The sequence below is a fragment of the Bos mutus genome, chromosome 2 (genome assembly GCF_027580195.1).
Source record: "Bos mutus isolate GX-2022 chromosome 2, NWIPB_WYAK_1.1, whole genome shotgun sequence".
Classification (NCBI taxonomy): domain Eukaryota; kingdom Metazoa; phylum Chordata; class Mammalia; order Artiodactyla; family Bovidae; genus Bos; species Bos mutus.
The window spans coordinates 134,204,454-134,221,297 of NC_091618.1; the positions used below are offsets into that span (position 1 = coordinate 134,204,454).

The 16,844-nt window shown below is 54.8% G+C and overlaps 1 protein-coding gene across 4 annotated transcripts in view; it reads right to left on the minus strand.

The window, feature by feature from the left end:
• Nucleotides 1-1,189: 1,189 nt before the first annotated feature.
• Nucleotides 1,190-16,844, minus strand: part of ARHGEF4 (Rho guanine nucleotide exchange factor 4) — a 326,417-nt gene continuing 310,762 nt past the window's right edge. The window contains exons 1-10 of one of the 4 annotated variants that reach the window (XM_070359991.1): nucleotides 13,701-14,032; nucleotides 9,062-9,241; nucleotides 7,891-8,070; nucleotides 7,638-7,817; nucleotides 5,815-6,047; nucleotides 5,327-5,456; nucleotides 3,592-3,723; nucleotides 2,556-2,799; nucleotides 1,800-1,877; nucleotides 1,190-1,345 (exon numbers count right to left, since the gene is read on the minus strand). In XM_070359991.1, the coding sequence (XP_070216092.1) occupies nucleotides 1,194-1,345; nucleotides 1,800-1,877; nucleotides 2,556-2,799; nucleotides 3,592-3,723; nucleotides 5,327-5,456; nucleotides 5,815-6,047; nucleotides 7,638-7,817; nucleotides 7,891-8,070; nucleotides 9,062-9,187 (1,455 nt within the window). In that variant the 5' untranslated portion in view covers nucleotides 9,188-9,241; nucleotides 13,701-14,032 and the 3' untranslated portion in view covers nucleotides 1,190-1,193. Of the gene's footprint in view, nucleotides 1,346-1,799; nucleotides 1,878-2,555; nucleotides 2,800-3,591; nucleotides 3,724-5,326; nucleotides 5,457-5,814; nucleotides 6,048-7,637; nucleotides 7,818-7,890; nucleotides 8,071-9,061; nucleotides 9,242-13,532; nucleotides 13,666-13,700; nucleotides 14,033-16,844 lie in introns of those variants that run through there. The other 3 variants (XM_070359995.1, XM_005888578.2, XM_070359984.1) reach the window with 3 other exon arrangements.

Sequence of the window (16,844 nt, forward strand, 5' to 3'; positions counted from 1 at the left end):
CTAGTTTTCCTGAGCCTCTGAACACTGAGCTGCTCTCCACCAAAGCTTTGGTGGCCTGGCTTATTCCTTTAGTCTAAAGAAAGGCTTGAGGTGGAAAGGTAACGGGAGGGGAGGAGAAAATGGATAGACACCAACAGAAAACAAGGGCTGGCAGCCAGGTTATTTTTCACAGGTTTCTTTATGAAATTAAATGTGGTTTCTGCTTGGAGAAGGTATAGTGCAAGAGTGACTGTACATGCTGCTGAATTCCCATGGGCCACAGGGGCGTCTCTGTGCTCTGCCCCATGCCAGGCCCTGGCCACCCTCTTCGGTGCCCCTCCTCCATGGGATGTGGGCTTCCTTCCAACCTACATGCCCACCAGCTTCTGGGTGGGTCAGTCCTGGGTGCTGGGCCACAGAATTCAGTCCTTATGGCTTCTCACACTCACTTAGGGTAAGGCAATCTTTCTGTGTCACTAACAATTCTCTATTGTTGGAATTTAACAACAAAATCCAAACTGGAACCAGGTAATGGAATCATCCCACAGCTGCAGGTGGACTGGTTACAAATCCTGACAGAAGTTTTCAGTTGACTATGGTTCTGTTTTCTTTCCACTATAAACAAAACACATCACAAGTAAAGAGAGGGTGTCCAGCAGCCAGGAGTGTCTACAGAGGGACTGGGAGGAAGTAACAGGTGGGCTCCGGATGTTTTTGTGCCCAGAATTCCTGGTTCCTGCCCACCAGGGATGCAGGTTGCCTGGCCCACCAGCTGGGGGCCTGTGAAGGGGGCAGGAGGGCAGAGAGGTACACAGCCTGGCTCTGCAGGTGACTGAAGGCAGAGGCGGTCTCCTGCCCAGAGAAAACAGGAGCAGGAGGGATGATTAGATGTGCAAAGAAGAGGGTCCAAAGCGGCCATCCTCACACGCGCTGGCCTGTTGGGTGGTTCTGAGCTGTGGCTCCCAGGGAGCCCTGCACAGGCCTGGAGGGTGTGGGAGGTTCACGTGCCGGGGGCCTGCCTCTCCAGCCAACTTCTTCAGCACCCCAGTACTGGGGAGGAAACTGAGAATGCGGGCACTGAGTGGACCCCATACTCAGCCCTGCTAACTTGCAGTTTGCAGAACAGAGGGCCGGATGCGGTGAGCCTCAGGTAGGAAGAGCTGGAGGCCCACCAGCAAGGCAGGTCCAGATGGTGCCACTGGTGGGGCACGGGCTCACTTGCGGAAGGGTGCCAGCCGGCTGATGCTGTGCCAGAAGGTGGATGGCTTTCGCTTGGGCTCGGCCAGCACCAGGACCTGTTGCTGAGGCAGGCTGGTGGGGAGGGCTGGATGCTTCTGGCGTGCCAGGTAGTAAGGTCGGCCAAGGGCTGGCAGGGGAAGAGTCGGGGTCAGAGATGCCTCAGGAGTTAGGCAGTACGGGGCAGAGCCTGTAGGGGTAGACTGGGCCATCCCCAGGCTGCTTCAGACATCCCCCTTTGCTTCCCCTGGGGTTGTCCATATCCAAGGGCCCGGGCTGCCCTCCGTGGCCTGCAAGGGGTGTAACCAGGGGGGACTGGAAGGTGTGGGGCGTGGAGTTGCTCTCATGGTGATGTCTGTAGGAATGGGCTGTCAGCATCTTGGCTAGGCTGGCTGCCAAGCAGCAGTCCTGCCTGGGAAAGAGCACTGGCACTGACGCTGCTCAGGGGGTCTGAGGGGGTGGAGGGCAGGAGCATCCACCAGGTGCCCGCAGTGCAGGCTTCCTCCTCAGTGGGCCCTCACAACCCACCTGTAAAGGGCAGTGGGCACCTCTGAAGACCCGGGTGCTGGCCATCACCCGCTTACCTTTGGGCTTCCCCATGGCCTGCTGCTTGCTGGCGTTCAGCATGGCCTGCTTCCTCTGCAGCTGGGTAATGGAGAAGCCTGGGAGGGGGCCACAAATGAGACACCCACTTCCCGGTGAGAACGCAACTGCCTTCCCATCTCCCCTGCCCACGGTCCTCTCGTTCTGGCACCAGCACAATTTGTGTGTGCCTGAGGGCCCAGCAGGCCGCAGGGTCTCACCCACCTGCCCCACCAGCCAGCTCTGTCCACCCAGGCAGAGGAGATGCTCTGAAGAGCTTCTCTGGGGGCCTCCCTTGCCCTCCCCCATGACTCAGCCTGACCCATTGGTGGCTACTGTCCTTTTCTTGGCACTCTAGGAGAGGCTCTGGGCCAGATCAAGGACTGACCTGGTCACTGCCTACTGTGATGGCCGGGGGACCAAGGACAGGAGGGGAATGCAGTGGGGGGATGCCTTGCTCATGTGGGATAGGGGGAGGCTTCTGGAGGCCAGTGTCCACCTCCCTCTCCAACTGAGCAGAGGCCCCGCCCTCTAGAGTATGTGCATGTGAGCAGGTCGGGGGAGCGACCCTCAGGCATGCAGACCCACAGCGAGGGTCGAAACCAAGACATGCCCCAGAGCCTCACCAAACCCCGAGATTTTCCTGATGAGAGACCTGCCTCTCACAGTTGCAAGGTCATGTCGACTCCCTTGTACCCAGGATGCAAAAAGTGCCAGGCGGGCCCTCACATGGAGCAAGGCCGAGTGGGGTCTCGCACCTGTCTCCTGGTCCAGCCGCACCTGCTCCCGCTCCCTGGCAAAGGCCTTGAGCCAGCGCTGCTTCTGCTCGGGCTTCTTGGCACACAGCAGGTGGCTCTCGCCTGAGGGGCCACAGCGCAGCCGGAAGGCGTTCCTGACGCTCACATGGAGCTCTCTGTCCTTCCCGTCCTCCAAGTCCACCACCTGCAGGCTGTCCATGTCCACTCGGCCCTTATAGTAGAGCACATCCCGGCGGAGAAGGTCCTGCCAGAGACAGGGTGAGCCCCTGGCCCGCCTACTTGCCCAGCGCCTCGGCCTAAACCACTCTCCTGACCACATTTAAGGCCCTGCCTCATTTTCTGCCCTGAGATTGGAAGGGCCGGTGGGCTATTAGCCAGCTCCTTGTCGTCTCGAGAGATGACAAGGCTGGCTCGGCCCACAACTGCGTGCTGAAACCATGGCTAGGAGCCGCTGTTTCAGTTAACAGTTACTCAGCGGCGTGGTGGGGGTCTCTGAACACTCATAGTCTCGCGGGGGAGGCAGCCATGGAAACAGATCACAAGCAGGACCCGCACTGCACAGCAGAGAAAAGCAGCAGTCTGCCAGGGCCGGGCAGAGCCCGCGCTCAGGAGGGCTGCCCGGCCACGTGGGCCCGTTTTCAAGAGGGAGTAGAGGCCAGCAGCAAAGGGAGGCCTGAAGGCCGCTGGAACAGAAGATCCCAGGGTTGGGGAGGGTAAGCTGAGCTTCGCAGGGAGAGAAGAGTTGGCTTGAGGCCCAAACAGGGATTTATCAGCACGGAGAATGTTCTTACCAACACTGGGCCCTGGTCAGACTGTGAGGGTCACCCTCTGGTCCCTGGGGCAGTAGGCTCCCTCTTAGACGCCTCCTTCCCCCGACTTTGGCCCAAAGCGCCTGACCAGGGAAGGGCGGCCCCGGGGAGAGGAATCGCGTGTGTGCAGCTCGTTTTCTCGGGGCAGCTGCTTCCAGCCCTCAGCCTCACTCCCGCCACAGCTGCTCTTAATAGGCCCATCCAGCAGGGAAGAGTGACTCTGGTACCTTCTTACAGTAGATGAGCTGGTGGTCAAAGAGAAAAAACATTCTCTGCTGGCTCTTGGCTTGTGGCTGTGTGACACGGGTCAGCTCCCCCGAGTGGATGAGTTCCGAGCTCCTGACCAGGAGGTCTTCCCCCTGTAGAACCCAAGGGAAGCCGTGAGCTGAGTGCCCCAACCCTGGGGCTTAGAGCAACGCTCTGCTGGGGTCTGTGTCCTGCCTCCTGCTGAGCTGGTGTGGTCATTGTTGGCCTTGTCTGCCGTGGCCCCCACTGGGCCAGGGCCTGGAGCAGACCACAGAAATTGGAGGGAAAAAAATGGTGGTTTGGCCTGTAAGTTGTCTCTGCTAAGTGAGGCCCTACAGCAGCCAGTGGCATATTTGCATTGTAGCTGATCCCTATCGAGATATCATCAAACTAAAAGATACTCTGATTTCGAAGACTTAGTATGAAATAAAGACTGTGGCTATTTCACCAATGACATTTTATATGTTGATTACACGTTGAATTGATATTTTAGATATGTTGAGTTAAAACATTGTTAAAGTTTCTTTCACCTGTTTTTTTTTTCACTTTTAAGATGGCTGTATGTGCACATATGCTCTCAGTCATGTCTGACTCTTTGCAACCCCATAGACTGTAGCCCACCAGGCTCCTCTTTGCCCATGGAATTTTCCAGGCGAGAATACTGGAGTGGGTTGCCACTTCCTCCTCCAGGGTATCTTCCCAACCCAGGGATCGAACCCACATCTCTTGTGTCTCCTGCACTGGCAAGCAGATTCTTTACCAACTACGCCACTTGCACATATAAAATTCCCTGTTGTGATTCACATGGTACTTTGATTGGACAGCACTCCTCTTAGAGAATAATTAAACTTGGCTGAAAGTTACTTCCAAGGCCAGTCTTTTAAAAGAGGTTAAGGAAGTCTTCTTCCAGCTCAGTGTACCTGAAGTCCCATCATCAGACATTGTAATTTCAGATGAAGCTGTACCATGTCTGGTTCCTCCAGGAAAATGCAAATCATAGCCAGGTGTTTGTTTGGGATAAGTGAGTTTGTGGGGACCCTTGGCCAGGGCTGGGCCTCAGAACCCATCATCAAGAAGCAAAACCCAAACACTGAAAACAAAACATAAACCACAGCACTCAGCCCCACTCCCAGGGATTCTAATTGCCTATTTTTAGGGTGGGGCCCATGAATCTGTTTTTTCATTGTTTTGGTTGGTGAGTGAGAGTGGAGAGAACAGGCCAGGAACCTCATCATTAGTTCAGGCCTCCATGCTGCCCTAAAAGGTGAGACTGGCCTACATGAGGGGATTGTGTGTGCCTGGAAAACAGAACCAAGAGGCTCTGACCGGTGGCAATCTGTTTCTGGTCATGCTGTGGCAAACCTGACCACTTCTGTTGAGAACCCCAGTAGTTAACTCAAACTTGGGGGCCCAGTGTGTCCCTGGAGGCTGGTTGGTTGCACCCTGGGAGGAGCATGTGGCGTATTATACGTGTCCTGAGCCCTTCACCAGGAAGGAGGCCAGCAAGCCTCCTCTGGGAGCAGCGCCTGAGGCTTGGTGCTTGGAGAAGGGCCGGGCTGGCCCAGCAGAAGCCCAGCTCTCCCTCCTGACACTGTTTGCTGGTTCCCGGGAGTGTGGCACCCTGCTTCAGCTCCCTCTTACGATTTCTCAGGGGCAAGCATGGTTTTAATGCCAGGGCCAAGCCCTTTGGTATTTTCTGAGGTATTGGATCCTCACCTCCCAGTCCTCTATAGAGCTTTGCCACTGAGCAATCTTGTCGATGTTTTCAAGTCTCCGTTTCCGTTCATTGATGAGCTGGGCCACATTCTTCATGGCATGTAAGGCAGCTTCCACGTCCTTGAAATCCCTGGGGCCAAAGAGAGACAGCAGAGGGCTTACTGGATCAAGAGCAGAGAAGGGCTGGGAACATCCTGGAGCCTCCGGTGCAGCTGCTTCCCTCAAGGGCTCTGCCCCGGGCCATTTCTCCACTTGTCAAGTGCACACTCCCATCTTCTCCATAAAGGAGGCACAGAGCAGAACTTTATATCCTACTCATGCCCTCTTCCTTCACATCAAGGATAGCTTATGAAGGCAGGGACTGTTAGATATTTTAAGCCTGTGCTGTTGCCCCAATCCCTGCAGCATTGCCCAGCACACTATGAGCCTCAACAAATGGGCTGACCCAAGGCCTGGAGAGCCACCCCTCTCCCCCAGCACCCTCCTACCTGTGCTGGGGGTGTGTGTACTTGAGCAGCTCTGCCAGTTGCAGAGGGTACTTGCAGATCTTCTGCACGGGTGTCAGCAAGAAGCCATCCAGGGAGATGTCAATCATCTTCTGTAGCAGCCGGCATGCCTCGAAGAAGTACACATACTTGCTGAGCTTGGTGAGGCGTGAGAGCTCCATGCAGGCATTGGGGTGGTTGTTGCAGTACTCTGAGTAAATCTGGAAGTCTGCTTGCTGCAGGCAGAGCTCAGGGTGAGAAGACAGTCTCCTGCTCCCCCGGGCCATGGGCAGTGTTGGGAAAGGGGTGGGAGAGACTGCAGGGGATTCAGGCTCTGTCTACCTGCCTCTTTGGGCACAAGCTATGCAGAATCATGCCCAAGGACATGAAAGACCCCAGAAAACTCAGGTACAGAGTGCCTATTGCTAGTTGGCTTTCTCTCCTGGGCTCTCAGCAGATATTCTGACAGTATGCCAGGTACTGGGGTGAAATCAATGATACTAATATGAAAGGCCAAAAAGGAGGGAGAGGGAGATTGAGATGAAATGGGTGCCGGGCCAATGGCTGTGCCTCCCAGGCTGTCTTTCTTCTCAGCCCAGTGTTTTGTTTCTTCCTTACAAAGCTCTGGCTTCACATCTGAAGACAGCCACTGTCAACTTCTTTTTTCAACACCACGTGACACAGACATATCCATGTTGCACGTGTGTCGTACGGGAGACTCACTGTGTCTGTTTTTGTGTGTATCTTTCATCTACCTGGAGTCAGGAGACCAGGGCTGGCATTTAGCAGCCTAGGACTCTGTGAACTCAGGTGGGAAAGGAGGGTGGCAGCAGCTGGCTGCCTGACAGGCCGCTGTGACCGTCACACTGGGTAATGCTGATAGCATGCCTTGTTAGACCTGCCCTAGTTCCCACTTCCCCGTCACAACTCTGCTAAGTCATTTCAGTCGTTTCCGACTCTGTGCCACCCCAGAGACAACAGCCCACCAGGCTCCCCCGTCCCTGGGATTCTCCAGGCAAGAACACTGGAGTGGGTTGCCATTTCCTTCTCCAATGCATGAAAGTGAAAAGTGAAAGGGAAGTTGCTCAGTTGTGTCTGACCCTCAGCGACCCCATGGACTGCAGCCTTCCAGGCTCCTCCATCCATGGGATTTTCCAGGCAAGAGTACTGGAGTGGGGTGCCATTGCCTTCTCCTGCCTGTTGATAAATGGACCCAGATCCACAGCCGCTCAGGTACCCAGACACACCACCCGCTCCTGAGGTCTCCCTCCTCAGCTCTCCATCTGCCACTGGCAAGAGGTGGCAGGGCCTCCCCACCCCCCACTGCTAGTAGCCAGAAAGGAACACAGGTTGTCCTTGATGGGCTGGCCAAGGCATCTTCTGCTCAACCTCGTGTGACTGCCACAGGAGAGGGATAAAAATTAGTCCATCTACCCCAGACCAGTCCAATGAACCTTGGCTAAATGTCAACCGGCATTTAGAGTGGAAATAAGAATTACTTCAACCCAAATTTCAGTGTGCTTACTGTGTGAAGAACCCCAGAATTTGCTAGGAATGTCCTTAGGGGTGCCCAGCCTGCCTCTGCCCCAGGCAGTTCCTTTCAGGGCTGAAGCCTAGGCCCTCCTGCTCCAAGGAGCATTCTCTTCCTTGGGCCTCACCCCACGCTGACCCCCAGAAATGGTGACACTTCTAAAACACAGTAGAAGGGAGAGGGCAGTTGGGGCCAGGGCTGGTGGGGTAGGGCGAGCCCCCAGCAGAGATGGGCAGAGCAAGGGCTGCTGCCCAGGGAGGGCTTGGGGCCCAGGGCCCGGGGCCAGTGTGCTCACGTGCTCCAGGAAGCAGGCACCCAGCTCGCTCAGGTGCGGCCGCTCCCGGTTGAACTTCTGCTCCAGCGCCTTCACAAAGGCCTTCTGGCACCTGTATATGTCCTCGATGTTCCCGAAGATGATGCGCAGCTGCTCCTCGCTGAACATGTCTGCCCGCTTGCGGCACTGCCTGAGGTACCCCTGGGGGTGCGGGTGGTCAGGCTCCCCTCTGGGCCCCCGCCCCACCAGCCCGCCCACCTGCCAGCAGCCTCACCTCGCAGATGTCCCGCAGGTGCTTGATGTAGTCGCGCTCCGTGCTGAGGATCTCATTGATGACATTGGTCCGCATCTGGTCCCTGCTGCCCTGCGCCTCGGTGCCCCCGCCATCCCCAGTCCCTTGGTGCCCAGGCCCCAGTGCCTCATCGTCTGCAGGCTCGTCCTGGTTCACCCGCAGCTGCAGGCAACACGGCCAGTCAGAGTCCCCCCAGGGTCAGGGCCCAGCATCCCACACACTGACGGCAGGGAACTGACACTCAGATGACTCACAGCATCACAGGGGCAGGAAGCTCCCGCATCACCTGAGTAGTGCCCAGAGGGACAGGGGAGAGCAGGTCCGAAGGCGGGTACCCAGTCCCCATTTTCTCCCTTACGTTCGGCTCTGCCAGCACAGAGGCTAGAACGGTGCAGATGCTCACTATAGGGGTTCTGCCAGCACCTGCTCACACTGGGCCTACTGGGGGCTGTGAAGCAAGTGGACAGGTGATGTGGCCTTGCTGCCTCTGAGACGATAACTAGGAAAGGCTCAGGGGGCAGAGAGGGCTGTTAACCCAGGAGATCTGGGGCAAGAGAAGCAATGAACCCCAGGGCCTGAGCCCTCCCCTCCCCACTGCCCTCTGCCTGACCTTTCGGAGGCTGCACCAGGATTCCTTTCCTGGAGACCAAAGGCTGCCTTAGGTCTGGGTTTGCTCCCTGTGATCTCCTGGGTTAAAGACTGAGCTTGGTCTTGCCTCAATTCCCTAGGTGTAGTGACAGTTCCTAGAGTCCAGGACTGTTGTGAAAGTTAGAACTGAGGATCTGCGCAGATGGTCTGCATAGCTTCTGGAAATCTGGGAGGCCCAGCTGCCTGTGGCAGTGGTATTCTAACATGCAGACCCTCTGTCCCCAGAGGGACCCATCATTTCTGACCCATTCTTCTCTGGCCACTGAGGACTCCTGGAGAGAGGGTAGGGGTAAGGTGCAGTTGGTGGTGGCGCAGGAGGAAGGCTGTGTCTCAATTCCCAGGCTGGGCTTCCTGGGAAGCTCACCCAGCCCTGAGCCTGCAGTCCCACCCATGGGTGAGACATCCACATCCAGCACCTCAGACCCCAGAGCAGATTCAGGCTTGTGTTTCAGAGCCCGCTGCTGGCTCTTCTCAGGTCTAGGAAAAGCCAGGGCCAGTGCCATACCCGCACAAAGTTCGCTGGAAACCAGCCCTCGCCATCAGCGACGCGGCCCCACCACCACTCTCTGTTGGTGGCGTCCATCACTTCGATGACATCTCCAGCTTTGAAGCCCAGTTCCTGGTCATCCATGGTGACATGGTCCCAGAGCGCTTCGGCACAGACCACACTGCCATCGCTGATGAGCTGTGGAGGGGAGGGAGGGCATGTCAGGGGGTAGAGGTGCTCCTCTACCCTCTGCCCTCTGTCCACCAACTCTGGAAAGAGGGAATCCTGGCTTGTTCACAGAGGAGTGGACTGATGGAGGCTGCCCTGAGTTCCTCAGGGGGAGGGGGCTGTGCCCAGGGCATATGCCCAGACATGCACTATGTCTAGACTGGCACTGAGCTTATCACTGGAATCTGGTAAGCCATCAAATCGGAGTGTAAGCATGCTGCTCCCCCTGCACAGGGCACACATTCCTCTCATCCCCACCAGGCCGGGATGCAACTACTGGCTCTCAGCTCCCGCTGTGTCTCTGCTGTGCTCTGTGGTGCTGGGCCAGGGCACTGCCAGCTGCATCTCTGCTGTATCCCCTGGCCCCCATCAGGGGCTCCTACTGTGGCCCTGGAGGGGACCTCAGAGCTGGAGAGAGAGGGGCCTTGCTCCTTCCTAGTGGCTTCTTGTGGACACGCAGTACCCGTGAAGCCACCTGACAAGCAGCAACGCCTCTTTCCTCGGGTCTGGCAGTGCCCAGCCATTGCAGTAGCTGGATCTGGTCTGCAGTGTTTTTTGAACACTTGCAGAACCAGTCTCATGGCACCCCAGGCACCAGGTGAGCAGTACCTCTCCTCAGAGTTCTAGATCTCCAGCCCACAGGATTCTCACTCTTACTGATTTCAGCAGTTTCCCTTTATTCCCCAGCTCTAAAGAAGAAGGTCCATCTTAAAACTGCCATCTCTGTAACAGAAACCTCAGGGCTGTTCTTGAGCACGTGGTGACTGAGTCAGCTACTTTATACCTGCTGAACAATTCTCAACATTAATTTCTCTCTGTGGAAATGACTGGTGTGGTTCCTCTTTCCCATACGATCAGAAATCACATCAGGAGGGATGCTCCCCTCCCAGGCAGTCCTTGTGCTCAGAGCTCTGTTTCACACTGGGCTTGAGGCAGGAGGTAGACCCCCCACTGCCCCCACCCAGGGTGAGCAATTAAGAGTTTATTCCCTGTGGACAGGAACTCCAAAATTTCAATAAGCAGGACAAAGAGAGAAGGCTGAGCCCTGCCCATATAAAGATAAGATACCACACATTTCTCATTCTTGAAGTTAAGGAGACCTTCCTAACTAGAAAGCTCCTTGGAGGTCAAAAGGGGAGTGATGCTAAGTCTACCCATAGGCCTCTGCAGTGGAATCCATCTTGACTGAGATGCACAGGCACATGGGAGGGTCCCGAGATATACCAAATACATACTCAGAACCAGGCAAATCAAAATGACTGGCCAAAGGCAACTTGGAGCAAATGCCCCATAAAAGTGATTCCAACTACCATAAGGGTGTGCCTCTGAGTGTGCCCATGAGTCTATCCACACGTACCGTACACTTCTTCCTACTAGTACGCCTTTGACTTATTTCATTACTCTCTCATTACTCTCTTTGTGGGAAATCTTTTCTGCAAAGCTGAAGGGCCAGGGCCTTGTCACCGACCACTGATCTAGTGGTCAGGATTTGGGTCTCTAACTGTTGTGACCCAACTCAGTCTCTGGCAGGGAACTGAAGCCCTGCTTCAAGCCGCTGCAGGATGAGGCCACCTGAGATCAGGCTGAGTCCTGCTTTCATGTCATGGGGGCTCAGTATCTGCTCCGTGAATGACAAGCGGCTCTGTGGGCTTTGGGCAGGAGGAGGAGCGGACTGGGGCTGCCCAGGAGGTGAGGGCCGTGCCTCTCTACTAGGGCCAAGTGTTGGCTGTCATTGTCACAGACCTGGGCCAGCTCTTTGGCCAAGTGGTCAAGGCCTTGGGGCATCACCAGACAGGCCCTCTGTGCTGTTTCCTCTTCTGAGCTGCTGCCCAGCGGGGGCCTTCTCTGGGCGCTCCTAGGGTGGTATGCATGGTAATCCTCCCACCAAAACAGGAACTAGCAAGACTGGCTGGTCTCCACCTCAGTTCCACTTGCTGTCTCCACAGTGTCCCAAAGGGACAGGGCGGGAGGTGGGAGGGGTGCTCAGGTACTGGTGCCCATTCCAGCTGGGCCTTGCCTCCAGGGTAGGGCCTGAGAAAGCATGTTCAGGGACTACCATGAGGTGCTTTATGTTTTGGTGGGTGGGGTTTAAGCCTGTTCCAAACCCCAGTGAAACCACTTTTCAGAATAATCTACAGCTTATATGTACACCCACTCTCATGGCAGCAGCTCTTCATGGGCTTCACATTTCTGTGGTCCACCCAGGGACCCTGGGCTCAAAGCACTGGGCGAATCCTGGGGATCGCAGACCTCATCAAGACACCACTGTACTCATCCAGCTAAGAAGACCTGCTATGGGTTTGTCCTTTCCTCCAGGGAGAAACCTCCTGGCTGCAGTGAGGCCAGGATGAGACAAGTGGACTTGGCGAGGCCAAACAAGAGGAACTGGCCAGCTGCAGCCTGGGAGCAGGCATCAGCCTGGGCAGTTAGCATAAGCAGGCTGCCATCCAGGTCTTGGTGGGTCTGGCCCCAGACCAGGAGGAAGCACAGTGGCTCAAAGGTGGTATGGGTGAGCCAGTGTGGACTAGCTGCAGGTGAACATCCCTGTACAGGGACAGTGACCAAGGGTGAGTGTGCCCATCAGGATGGAGGCTATTTGGGAAGATTTGTATGTTTTGAGTTATGAGTTACAGAGACCGGAGGATTCACTCCTGGAGCTGCTTAGGTAACCTGAAGTTAGGATCTGGCAGGGAACAAAGCTTCTTGTTTATTAAGCTTTGTAGATTTGATCCTGGAGAAGTGAGTGTTCTGAGACTCCCTGTTCCTGCAAGTCCCCCAGCGCAAATCTGCCAGTGCACTTTCACAGGCTGGCTAATGGGATGCTACACTCTGATCTGAGAACAATCTGCTAGATGGCAGGCGGATACTGTCCATCTGCAGGTCGCACGCTGCACACACTGGTCCCCACACAGGGAAGGAGTACTGCAGACACACCAGGTTATTCCCCCAGAGGAACCAGGTCAGGCGTCTCCCCTCGTCTCATATTCCCTCAAATGAGCCCCAAGCAACAGCCCCTCCTGAATGGCCAGTGCTTCCTGCTCTTGCCAGTCTTTGCAGAGAGGTGTGGATCCTCCACAGGTGGTTTTCTGCTCAGCTGGAAGGGCTCCAGCTTGGAGCAAAGAGGCACAGCTTCTTGGAGAGACCAGGATTCCTGACACCTTTATGGACAACCCCATACTCATCCTGATCAGTCACCTAGAGGCCCATGGTGGTCACTTTCGAGTCCCAGCACCTTGCTGGGAACAGGGGAGCCATGAGCAACTTCCACAATTTCCCTGTGCCTTGGTCCCCATCAGCTCAGAGTTACAGGGAGCTGGATCACCAAGCTCCCCCGTATATCCACAAATGGGAGGTTCTTAGTTGAGTTAGAGCTATGACATTAACCATTTGTGTGATATCACCAACACAGAATGTAGCTCCAAGGGGTCAGAGATGCAGTCTACCTCCAGGACAGCCCAGCGGCCACCAGAGCCAACACTGGTGTGCTTCTGGACAGGGGCCCTTCCTGGCACTCTGAAGTACAGCTGCACTGAAGCCAAAATTCAACCTAGGCAGGCCCAGCGGTGAGGGTTCTGGGCTCACTCTTGGCCTGGTAATGGAGAGCACAAGCTGCCTCTGAGGTGTGCGGTTTTTATGTGGGGGCAGGTGGGGGACTGCACCAGTGAAGGGGGAGTCAACTTCAAGACTAGGACAAGCCAAGGACAGGGGGCAGGATACCTTTTCGTGTTTCTGAGATTTTGAGAGGCCTGGGAAAGCCAGGCTCTGCCTCAAAGTGCCCCCTGATAATCACCCATCACCCTCCCCACCCTGCCCCACCTCCTCTCTGTCTCACACATGCGGGTTGTTGGAGGATTCCACTCCGACAGTCTTGGGAACAGGGCTTGGCTCCCACGGCCCCCTGCGCAAGCATCCTGGGCGTGGGGATGTTCAGAATGCCCATGGGCAAGAGGCAGGGTGGTGGGTGGCCATGCCTTTGGTGGGGGGCATGCTGACTGAGACCACTTAAGACCTAAAATGGTAAAAGCAACTGCAGATAACATGAACAGAGGAAACCACTCATCCTCAGACACCTCAACACATACAGAAAAGCATGTCCAGATCTGCTCACACAGCGGTCACATGTGTAAGGTTCCCTGACAGCCAGATAGCTGCGGCCACAGCTGCATCTGCATCCTCAGTTACACACACAGACGCGCCATTTTACACACACACGCGCGCGACAGGAGTGGCACATGTGTTACCTAGTCCCTGAGTCACCCACCTGGCCGCACCCCAGGGGATACACACACAGACGGGCCCTAGCACCCGGGGCTTGCGGCGGAGGCCTCTCCTCGGCGGCCGGCAGTGCGGGGCTACCCCGGCCGCACCTTGGGCTGTTGGCGACTGCGGGCTGGGGGTGGCAGGAAAGATGCGCACCGGCGCCACTCACCCCGGCGGTCAGCGGAAGGCCAGCAGAAATATCAGCACGACGTTGATGAGCACAAGCAGTGCCAGCACGGCGAAGACCACCACGCGCTGGGCGCCGGGGGGCAGATTGCAGCGCAGGAGGGCGCGCAGGACGCTCCCTGGCGGCGCGGGGCGGCGCCGGGACTGCGGGGCCCTAGCCATGGCGCCCGGCCTCTCGGCCCCGCGCGCCCCGAGATCCCGCCGCGATAGGGCGGCTGTGGGGCTGCCGGGGCGCCCGGAGTGGGGCGGAGCCGCCGCACTCTCCAGGGCCCGGCTTCTCGCTAGCCGCGCGCGCCGAGTTCCCCCCAGGTCCCAGCCCAGCCACCGGGCCACAGACGTGGGCGGGGCAGGGGGTGGGGCCGGGCGAGCCGGCGTGCTCCCAGCTCCGCCCGGAGCGCCTCCTCGCTGGTGGTCTCAGTGATCCGGGTTCCTAAACGGTCGGGCGCACATTAGACCAGGGTGGCGCTCGGGGCGCCGGAGGCCAAGGGTTCTGAGTCCTAACACCAAGGACTCTCTTTGACCCTGACTTCACAGACTAGTGAGTGCGGCTCTGAAAAGTCAGACAATTTGCTTTCAGAAGCTCGCCCAGGAATTTGAATTCTGGATAGACAGCATTCCATGCAGAGGTGCTCCGGGAAGGCCCTGACTCAGCTTACCGACCTTGCCTATCAGCGCAGCATTTTGTTCCTATGAGAAAGCATCTGGCTTCTTCAGCTGCCGACCCTCCTCCCCAGTTTCATTGAGGTGTAACTGACAAAGATTGTGCATATTTAAGGCGCACGACTGGATATTAGACATACACTATAATATTACCCCCACAACCAAATTAACTACCATTTCCATCACCTCAAAGAGGTACCATTTTGTCTGTGTGGTGAGAACACTTAAGAGCTAATTACTTAGCAAATTTTAAGTACAATATTGTTAATTATACTCATCATGCTGTACATTAGATCCCCAGAACTTATTCATCTTGTATAATTAAAACTTTGTACTCATTGACCAACGTTTTCCCATTTCTTCCCCCGACCCTCAGCCCTTAGCAACCATTCTACTCTGATTGTATGAGTTTGACTTTTAGATTACAGATATAAGTGAAATTATGCAGTATTTGTCTTTCCGTGTCACTTAGCATAGGGGTCATTCACATTGTTGCAAAGGGCAGGATTTCCTTCTTTTTTAAGGTTGAATAATATATATACCACATTTTTCTTCATCCATTCATCTGGATATTAAGTATAATACCTAATACTTAGGTATTAGATTTCCATGTCTTGACTATTGTGAATAATGCTGCAATGAACATGGGAGTGCAAATATCTCTTGAGAGATCCTGATTTCATTTCCTTTGGATATACATCCAGAAATGGGATTGTTGTATCATGTAATAGTTCTATTTTAAATTTTTTGAGGAATCTCCATACTGTTTTCCAAAGTAGCTGTACCAATTTACATTCCCATCATCAGTGTGTAAGGGTTTTCTAGTCTCCACCCTCACTAACACGATCTTTTGTCTTTAATAACAGCGATTCTAATTGTGAGGTGATACTTCATTATGGTTTTGATTTGCCTTTCCAATGTTGAATGACATTGAGTATTTTCTTTCAAGAAATGTCTATTCAGGTCCCTTTGCCCATTTTTAAATTGGGTTATTTGTTTTTGTTTGTTTTGCTATTAAGTTGTGAGTCCCTTAAGAGATTTTGCCTATTAACCCTTTATCAGATACATGGTTTACAAATATATTCCCCTACTCCACAGACTGCCTTTTCAGTCTGTTGATGATTTCCTTTTACTGTGCAAAAGCTTTCTAGTTTGATGCAATCCAATCCCACCTATTTTTGCTTTTGCTGCCTGTGTTTTTCAAATGTGTCATATCTAAAAATCATCACCCAGACCAATGCCAAGATTTCCCTTTGTTTTCTTCTAGGTTAATGGTCTCAGGTCTTACATTTAAGTCATTAATCCATTTTGAGTTGACTTTTGAGGGAACAATTTTATTCAGCAGCTTAAAAAAAAAAAAAACCCTATGTCCACTACCTAGGGATTTCTATTGCCTCCCAGTCAGAGCCTGCAGTCTTAACCTTGAAGGGCTCAGAGCTCACACGCAAGCCTCTTGTTCCATCCACGTGAGGAGCTCTGTCACAGTCACTGTGCTCCTCCAATGGGTCAGAAGGCTGCAGCTGAGGGGGCCAAGAAAACTGAAGAGCATCTCAGATGTGGGCAGAAGTTTCCAGGCTCCATGCTCAGCTCTGTGGCTCCTGGAGTAGGAGGAACCCATGGTGGGATTATGTGCAGAGGCGGGGTGTTCCCTTGTGGGTGACTGTATGTTCAGGTTCCGTGTGTGTGCCAGCTCTATATGCATGTGAGAGATGAGGTTACCTGAAGACGTTACCATCCTGCTGAACAGTGCAGGTGAAATACCTGTAGGTGCGGCAGAGGAGGGTCAGGATATGTCCAGATGGGCTGTCTGCTCCCTGCAGATCTGAAGGTTTAGCCTGGCTCTACCTATCTGTCTAGTAGGGGAAAACAGTCTTCTGCTCCTGCCCAGTTCTTCAAAAAACTGGTTCAAGATTTTCTCTCTCAACCTCTTACAAGGATTGTAGGGGCTCCCTGCACCCCAAATCCCATGCCTCTGGTGGGGTATGGCTCAGACCTCTGACCTGGGTCATTTTACCCCTAGTGCCATCAGACACCCAGGAAAGAGGGCACAGATGGCTGTGTGTCTTCAGGCCACTGGTCAGGGCAGTGCTGACTGCTGTGGGTCTACAAGACCTACCTGGCATCAGGGGGCGTGCTTTAGGACTTCAGTCATGGCCCAGTTCTGGGATGAGGTTTCTCTTCCCTCTACAGCTGAGCAGCCCAGCAGAGTTTCAGTGGGAGAAGAACCTCTGGACTTGGGCCAGGACAGAGAACTGAGAGGTGGCCTCTGTCCAACCTTGGGCACCCAGGCTTCAGATTCTGGTGTCTGGGTACATGGCAGGAAAGACAATAGCAATAGGCTTTCAGTATTTCATGACCAAAAGCAAAGCCAAAAAAAGCTTGCAAGCAAAGGCCTAGGCCCCCGAGGGGTTCAGGCTCGAAGGATCCAAGCCAGGGAGAGGAAGGTAGGTGGAGGAGGCAGCAGGGC